This window comes from Haemaphysalis longicornis, unplaced genomic scaffold (assembly GCF_048455015.1).
Source record: "Haemaphysalis longicornis isolate Haplotype H1 unplaced genomic scaffold, Haemaphysalis longicornis Haplotype H1 scaffold_7, whole genome shotgun sequence".
Lineage (NCBI taxonomy): Eukaryota > Metazoa > Arthropoda > Arachnida > Ixodida > Ixodidae > Haemaphysalis > Haemaphysalis longicornis.
This window is the reverse complement of record NW_027526422.1, coordinates 2,058,489-2,066,828: the sequence shown is the minus strand read 5'-3', so window position 1 is coordinate 2,066,828 and position 8,340 is coordinate 2,058,489. Positions and strand designations below refer to the sequence as shown.

General features: G+C 50.3%; 1 protein-coding gene across 3 annotated transcripts in view; it reads right to left on the bottom strand.

Annotated features, from left to right (window-relative positions):
* Positions 1 to 354: 354 nt before the first annotated feature.
* The window catches only part of LOC144144298 (pleckstrin homology domain-containing family M member 2-like), a 66,920-nt gene continuing 58,934 nt past the window's right edge, over positions 355 to 8,340 (bottom strand). For 2 of the 3 annotated variants that reach the window (XM_077675674.1, XM_077675673.1), the window contains 3 exons: positions 8,009 to 8,149; positions 7,773 to 7,894; positions 355 to 3,606 (listed from right to left, as the gene is read on the bottom strand). In XM_077675674.1, the coding sequence (XP_077531800.1) occupies positions 3,486 to 3,606; positions 7,773 to 7,894; positions 8,009 to 8,149 (384 nt within the window). In that variant the 3' untranslated portion in view covers positions 355 to 3,485. Of the gene's footprint in view, positions 3,607 to 7,772; positions 7,895 to 8,008; positions 8,150 to 8,340 lie in introns of those variants that run through there. The other variant, XM_077675675.1, reaches the window with a different exon arrangement.

The window sequence follows — 8,340 nt, the reverse complement described above, 5'->3', positions numbered from 1 at the left end:
TGGATGCCATGAGCTGGTAAGTTGGCACTGCCACTGCTCTGGAGATGGGAAAGAACGGCGTCAGATGGTTGGGGCACTCCCACGCAAGGTGGTCTGGCAAGCAGGGCAGTGGGAGAGAGCTGCACCACAAGAGGAGCAGAGAATCCAAGACCCCGCACTGCGCCACGCAAGTGAAAATGGTTGCGCTCAACTCGTTATGAGGGTTTTTCTTTTTGCAGCCACTATTCCTGATTTTATTGTGTGACGCAGAAAAGCATTTCTAACCGGTAAGATCTGAAATGTTTTAGAAAAGTGATGGTTTCTAGAGGCAAGAGTAGCCATCAGAGCCAAATGAGAAGAAAAAGAAGCAAAGCCTTGTTTTCAGCCAAGACATCCCCTGCTGATCCGACAGGCCAGCACGGATGGCGCCTTTATTATTGCATCGAATGAGAGCTTGCACACAACGCAGTTCAGCACTTGCACAAGACGTGCTAAAGGTGCCAAGCATCACGAGCAAGGAAAACACGGTGCAGTTTGCAACAAATTGCCTGCTTGCTTGCACAGCGACTTCGACATCAAGATCAAGGCTTCCGTCGTCATGGAAACGACTAAGGCGAATTGCTTTGAGGAATCACAGTGGCCACTTCAAGAGAGATGACCTTTTGCAGCCAGGACAACAGCAATCATCATCAGAGGCAACATAAAAATAAAAATTCTTTACATTCCAAGCACTCACAGGTGTCATGGGCTGTAGATCATCACAATCTCATTGCCACACAAGTAGAAGAATGCCCACGGAAAAGCTCAAACAGTGTACTTGTACCCCTGCCGCTTTTCGTGACAAAAGTTGCCGAATCATTAAGCTGCGGTCAGCAAAAACAGACACATAGACTCATAAAAAGCCACAGCAATGATTGCACTAACCCAGTATGCAAGGGCTGTGCAGGATGTGAACGCTTAAATAAGTGTATGAGATGTGATTAGACCTTCGTATTATTCATCAGTATGCCAACAGACTACATTCAGCATCTAAGCCGAAGCTGTTTATCCCCACAGGTTTGGCCTACCACCAATAGCAGGTGCATGTCTCAGCAGCTTGCGTACAGTCTTCTTGTTTCTTGCAAAGCAATGAAGCATGCATAAAGTGGGTCGTTGCTGCGGGCACTTTGCTGCTGACCAGTCGCAACCAAGGGACCATCAAGCGCCCAGTGCTATGGTGGCCTGATCGTTGCAAAGCAGCCCCTTCTTATTGCAGCCTGGCCCATTGCCAGCCCATAGCTGCTCGAGCCGATGCTTGTTGCTCAGGTGCGAGAGACCTTGCAGTGCACAAGGGAGAGAAGGCGATCAACCACGTGAGCAACATGCCAGCGCTGCACAGCCTCCACACCAGAGGCCCTCTTCCGCTGCTGCAGGGCAGTCAAAGCATCACAGTGTTGATCAAACAACGGCACCACAAGTGCATGGGGTTCCCATTGGCCGCCGTGCTGCGACACTCACAGGAACGAACAAGGCTGCTGTGCCAGAAGTTGGGGCGCCCCGACCGCACAGCAGTCTGCAAACTGCCCTGCCAGTATGCTGTGCGGCCCACACACGTTGCAAGCCAATTTTGTGCGGGAAACGCGCCTTCAATGTCACTTTCTTTGCACGTGAGGCGTCGAGCGACATTCTCTGCCGCTGACTCGAGCTTGCCAATGCAGTGGCGAGATGCACTGGGCCCTTCCAAGCAGCGACTACCCACGAGCAAGCAGACCAGGGAGCCCGGGTGCCACGGTCAGAACGCACAACTCGTCTATCACAGCCTAGACTGCAGCTGCTTCACCTCACTCACAGCTTTGCCCAACGCCTGGCAACAAGACATGTCACCGCTACTCCAGATCTCAAAGCCCAGGATCACAGGTGCAAAACATGACCGACACAAAACACTTTGGCCACATCGGCTTCTTGCTTGAAAAGCCTCAAAAGGAGTGGTTGAATTACCACAGCAGCGCCTTTTGAGTGCCTCCTGTTGAAGGCATTCAGTTCGGCAGCACAAACGTGCTCCGGGAACCAAACCTCTCAGCTTTAGGGTTGTCTACAGAAAAACTAAAAACCTAGAGGGCAGTATGAAACACCCCAGCAATTGTGCGTTCCGCATCGCAACAGCACTGACTGCCATGTGCACTCCTCCAAAGCCCCGGCACTGACAGCCACTTATTCCAGAAACACAAACATAAAAGCACCTGAGGGTGCAAATGGTCTTTCTTAGAAACAACACTAGCACACAAATTATCAGTGGCCAGCCAAGATGTCACACACAAGCCTAATAATGCAGCATAAAAGGGGATGATGTTGCACTGACCGGGAACCAAGCAAAGCAATCAAGGCTGACTCTGGACAACTTCAATACACTCCTCAGACTTTTCAAAATGCATTGTTCAGCAGCTTCAGAGCAGTTAACACACTGAAAAGCATGCAAGTCAGAATTCTGTGATAAAATTACGGCAACATTAAAACGAAATGTTGGGAAGAAATTTCTTTGACCCTAAGCCAAAGTGCTACACTACTTGGGGAAAAAACTCCTTGGCAACTGAAAAGTTCACACGTGCTTTGAAAGCCTCGCGACTGGCAAAGACTTCCTCTTGTGTCATTTCTTGACATTAATCATTGCACGCGTTGCCTTTCCCTCCGTGTGCACCTGTTGTGCACACATGCAGCCATGTGCGCCTGCCACGTGGCGACGCACCGGCTCCTGCTCGGCACGCCTGCTCCCACACGTGGCGACCCAAGTGCTTCCTCTTTGCAGCGGCAGCCATTGGATGCCGATCGTGTTGACGCCGACAGTTGCTTCTCCTGTTTGACGACACATGCAAGCTCTGAGCTATGCATGATTGCTGCTGGGGCCACAAAAAGATCAATGGGAGCGAGGGAGAGGGTGAAAGACATTACAGCTTCTTTATGTGAAGTTTACTCACTGCAATGAGATCGTGCGCAGCAGCAAACAATCATCGTCGTGATCACAGGCGATACGATACAACTGCAAAACAAATATGAAGCCATATTCTTTGGCCGCTGCCGCTGACTCCTCCCCCAAAGAGGAAAACAAAAAACGTGCGTTCCATGGGTTAAAACAAACAAAAAAGAACACTGGACGAGATACTCTTTCTTTCCTTTGACATGTACAAAACCTCTTAAAAGATAATGAGACGCGCACAGAACGTTGCCTGCTGATAAATGCAGACTTCGGACCTCTTCCTGGGGAACAACAAAATAAAAAGGGGGGTACCAACACAGCACGGGAAGAGCAGGCGCGCTGGGAAGATAAAAGCTAAACACACATTTTTGGTAGAACCCTTTCAGTCTCCTCTTACAGGGTGTAGGAACTTGTCTCGTGCAAAGCCTTTCATCTAGCTGCACTTACTTGTTCATTGCATAACACAGCATCGTACATATCTTGCTACAGATCACAGCACTATGCGAAAGGAAACACCAGGACCTTTGGTGTGGATGCATGTCTGAAGGCAGCCGCATCAGCTGTCGAGGCAGAACTCCTTCAGTTCCGTCAGCCTCCTCTCCAGCTGGGAGGCCCGTGCCAGGCAGTGATTCCTGAGGCTGCCGTTCGACAAGGGCAAGACGTCCAGCGATACCTGGTCGAGGAAAGGGCACGGCTAAAATTCCACCGTTGAGACACTGTCGCGCAAACTAGGGTACAGAACAGTACAGCGCTACTAACACCCGGTCAATGCCAAGTGGCAAGAGTGAGGCATAAACTTGCGTAAGGCAGGATATGCAGTACAGAGAAGTTGAAGCCAACGATAGACCTTTCTGGCACAAGCTACGACAGCAAATGTGTGCTGGAACTAGCATTGTTAATGGGGTAAATTCCACATAAGATCACTGATGCGCATGCCCTGTTTGCAAGGGACCAGTGAGCCGCTAACATTTCACCAACCCCTCCCGCCATTCGGTCCCACCCACACCTCTTGACGCAGTTGGTGGCAGTTCAGTGCCGGTTCGACCATCCCGAGTGAACGGTGGCATCAGTGGTGCACTTTCTCCTCCCTCTGCTCCTGCAGCCCCTCAGCACCTCCCTCTCCTCGCACCCTTCCTTGAGAGGCCGCCCTGGGTGTTCCACTGAGTGTGCTGGCACAGCTATTCTACGTAGGGGTTTGGCAGAGGACCTCCTCAAGAAACATGGTCCCCCTTCAAAGGAAAACCTAGGCAAGAAAAAGCCTTGCGTCTCCAAGCACTGCTCTTGCAGCAAGGCAACACAGGTAACGCAAAGACGCTTCCTGTACATGCATACGTGACCAAATGAAGTACACCGAAACTTTCTCATACCAAGTAGACAAATACGTGTGACGCAGCTGTGACGTCATCCCCGACACGGTTCGAAAATTCTGGCAGGTCCCAGTACCATACCCTGCCCAGGACTGCGCGAGTTCTTCACAGCTGTGCCTATGCCACGCATGCGAGTGAGCGTGTCGAAGCCGCCCCTCGAGCCTTATTCGCATGAACTGCACATGACTGCAACACACTCGGACATGAGAGGTAAGGACGCACAGTGACTCTCCCGTTCCTTACTGCACAATCGTGCTCCAGTTTTGGCCCACAGCCTGTTCCAGCAATGCCCACAGTGAAACGAACAGCACAGCCACAATACCAATTTTGGCTAGGGTGGCATAAAGTGCTTCATTGATGAGCTAAAAGGCCAACAGCACTCAAAATTTCGACTTCTTGGAAACCCCTACATTCGTGTCTGCTTAAATAGACTGCAAGGTACAAAATATGACAGCTGAAATATGCGTATGCACTGCGCAAGCAACCATCAAAAATCGGGATTTTGAAGCAAAAATTGAGAAGAGTGGCAAGTGAGAGTGAGCGGCCGGCCGGCCAGAGCCAACCTGTGCACAACGCTTTGCGCTCGCCCTAGGAAAAGCACCACTGGCTTGTTCAAGGGGCCGTGAAGACAAGATGCCACATTTGCTCGTGTAAAGGACCCACTTGCGTGGTGAACCCAACCCCCACTTCTCTTCTTGAAAACTTGCATAAAACGTGCGGTGCAAATAGAAAGCGTACTGTTCAATATTTGTATCTCAATATGATTTCTGATGCTGTCGACAATCACAGTAGCTCAATATCACACCACAGTACTGGCAGAAATGTCAAAAAAGCGTTCTAAAAAAAAAAAAAAACACGAACAGTAGCTGGTGACGCAAACACCGATTCCGCAGCTCACAACTTAAAAATTGCACCCTTGTGGAACACCATCTGCCAAACAGAAACCAAACCTTCTGGCTAATGGCACCATAGAAGTGCGGCAGCATGCAAGCAAAGCAACCAATGTACTCCACACACCCCATTTCTACCCTGCTTTATGCTGTTCCGTTACTCGGCCATTTCTCTCCACGTCGCTGTTCAGCCCTTCCTATGCGCTCATGGGCCATCACGGCCAGCCTGCGGAGGGTGCCGAATGCAGGAGCTGCGCCCCGTGATCCCAGGTGGCCTGACCACCGTGCTGCAGCCGCTCCACGTCTCGGTCAGCGGGCCTTTCAGGGGCAACGTGCGGTGGCTGTACACGGAGTGGATGGCCCACCCGACCCCAGCTGGGAAAATAAGGGGGCCGTCCATCGACATGCTCTGCCGGTGGATACTGGAGGCATTGAGTGCGATTCCCCCCAAGCTTATCGTCCGCAGCTTCAAAACGACGGGAACAGCTACGACGGCATGGAAGGTGATGCGCTGTGGGTCAAGGACCAAGAAGCCACAAGCGACTTCAGTGAGGAAGACAGCTGCGATGGTGAGTAGAGGCATGAACCTACTCGCCACAAGGGGGAAGAGGGGGTGCTTGCATGTTGTGAACAAAAAAATTGGGTTACATAATTCCACACTTATTTTCACTGAAAAGGTAAGGTTTCAATAGCATTTTTCTTAGCATCTGTATTGTGAACTTTTTAAAATCTATACTGCAACTTTTTCCTGCATAGTTCACGCAGAATTTTCTAAAAACTAAGTGCATTCATTACGCGAGAAATTATGGTACAAGGGTGGTTCATTAAAAGGTTGCTTCATCCCAACAGCAACGATACCAGTGTTAACACAGATTAACACTAAGCTGCATGTTTAAGGAGGCAGAAGAAGGAGCGGCGACTCATCAGCCCCTTCATTACCAGGCCCTCGTGACATTGCAGGAACTTGCGCGGCCGCCTACCAAAGCTCTGGACCAAGAAGAATGGCTTTGCAGTGGCAGTGGTGCCTTCAGTTTCGTTGGATCGCAGCTGGCGTGACAGCTGCTCTTAGTACTCCCTCTATTGCCTCACTGCGGACGTCATGCCATGTGTAATTTCAAAGTTCATCGCTGTCTCCTACTTCTTTTTCTTGGTAGGAAAAAAAAAAGAGAAAGAAGGAGTTGAGGGCTGAAATCAAGTTGAGTAAGCAAGCAAAAGCTGCTTTTTTCACATTACATAAATCTGTATTTTGCAATCACAGCCCCTTAAAGGGACACTGAAGGGATTTGTAAACATGAGCGAGATTACTTGCACAAATTGTAGTCTGGAGTCTTTAGGCCCTGTTTTGACCACTCTCGTTGCGTTTATGAGACCTTATGTAGTAGAAAAATCAATTCAAAAGTGCTGTCTTTCTCTCAGCACCTTCCTTGTTAATTTCTTATGATGTTTTATATGACGCTTACTCAAGAAGGCTTGGCTTGACTGCACTACTGCGCGGATTGCCGACCCTCAGACAGAATCAGCTGGCCAGCTACTGGCGGCAATGTTTCTGGCAGGTCGTCGCAATTCATTTCCTCAGTTAAAACAAGCCATGAGACGATTTGTGCATGGAAGCAGAATGCCTTTAGCTTGTTAGTTTTTAGACTGCATCAAGCTTAATAAAGTCTACGATGTCAAAGTAGCTCCACACAAGGGCACATGTGACGCTTCACTGACTAGTACACACACTAGTGGAAGATCTAAGAAAAATTAAAGGTGGGAGAAGAGTTAGCGGAGTTAACATAGGCACGGAGGAATTAAAATCACCGAAACTTTTATTTTAAGGCGTAAAACCAAGGTACGGGAAGCGCTGGGTGAACCAGCCCTGAAGTCAGCCAGCACAACCTCACATGGCGATAGCTTCTCCTGCCTGAGGATCGCAAAACTGCAGTTGCTAGAAATAATATATTCACAGGAATTTGGGGGACGCAAGAAATAGGCACCTGAGCTGCTAGGAATGCTGAAAGAAAAAAAAAATCAGGCTTAACGATATATATACACTTTGTATTTGCATCTCTGACAGTGCTGGGACTATGGCTTACTGGTCTGAAGCACTAGTTTCAGTGTGTGGCAATTAGCAAGCTGGCAAGAGGCCAGCTCCACCCTCGAAGATCAGCATCAGCTGGTCGAGAGGGCTGTGGATGCAGCCCGAGATCAAGGTGTCCTGGACTAAGGAAACCACCCCGAAGATTCCATTTTATTTTTTTCCCAATAAAGAAAGTTTACTCTCTCTCTCTCTGTCTCTCTCTCTCTCTCTCAATATTTTTTAGTACTCCTAGTTTGTCATATACAACCTCTTTCTTTTTTCTTTGATGTCTGGATGAAAATTTTGAATATATTTTTTTTTTGCAACCGTTACTTATGAACACATTATTAAAATTGGTGTAGTTAGAAAAGGCATTGAATCACCTGCATTTTGTGCCACTGTGATATGTGCATAAACAATATGCGTAGCACAAAAGAAATATTTTCTCAGACACCTAAAGTCGGTCGATTTCCCCCGGTAATGAAAGAGGAAGGCCACTGTGGAGAAGCAAGGCCACACACCTGAATATCTCCTGCCAGCAGGCGGAGACGACGGCCAAGAACTGCTCCTTCTCCTCCGCGGTGGCAAACCAGAAGAGCCAGCTGTGGGCGCAGCTCTCCCGCTCGGCCTCGCCGCTCTCAAACTCCTGCGCCAGCGGGGAGGCCAGACCGGGTGTGAGGCGGCGGCAGCAACCCTGAGGGGGGGCACTGGGTGCAAGAGCACGAGCACCAGCCGTGCCTGGCGGGAGGGGGGCACCCACCAGGACGCAGAAGTTGGCCTCGCTGTGCACTGCGCTCAGGTCCACGACTGCCCCCCGGCCGAGCACCCGGGAGCGCCCCTCCACCAGGGTGAGCACCAGGTCGCCCGCCAGCACCAGGCAGCAGGCCACCAGGCAGCCCACCTGCACGGGGGCGGCGGCTCCAACCCGCGCTTGCGAATGCGCTGCCAGTGCCAGCTTCCCAACAGCCCCCACGAGAGGGAGAAGCACTGCAAGGGGAACTAATACGCAGAGACTGTGCCAACGCTGCAGACTAGCCCACCCACCAGACGACAGACGATCGCTCGGCCAGATACGAGCACCTGCACGGCCGC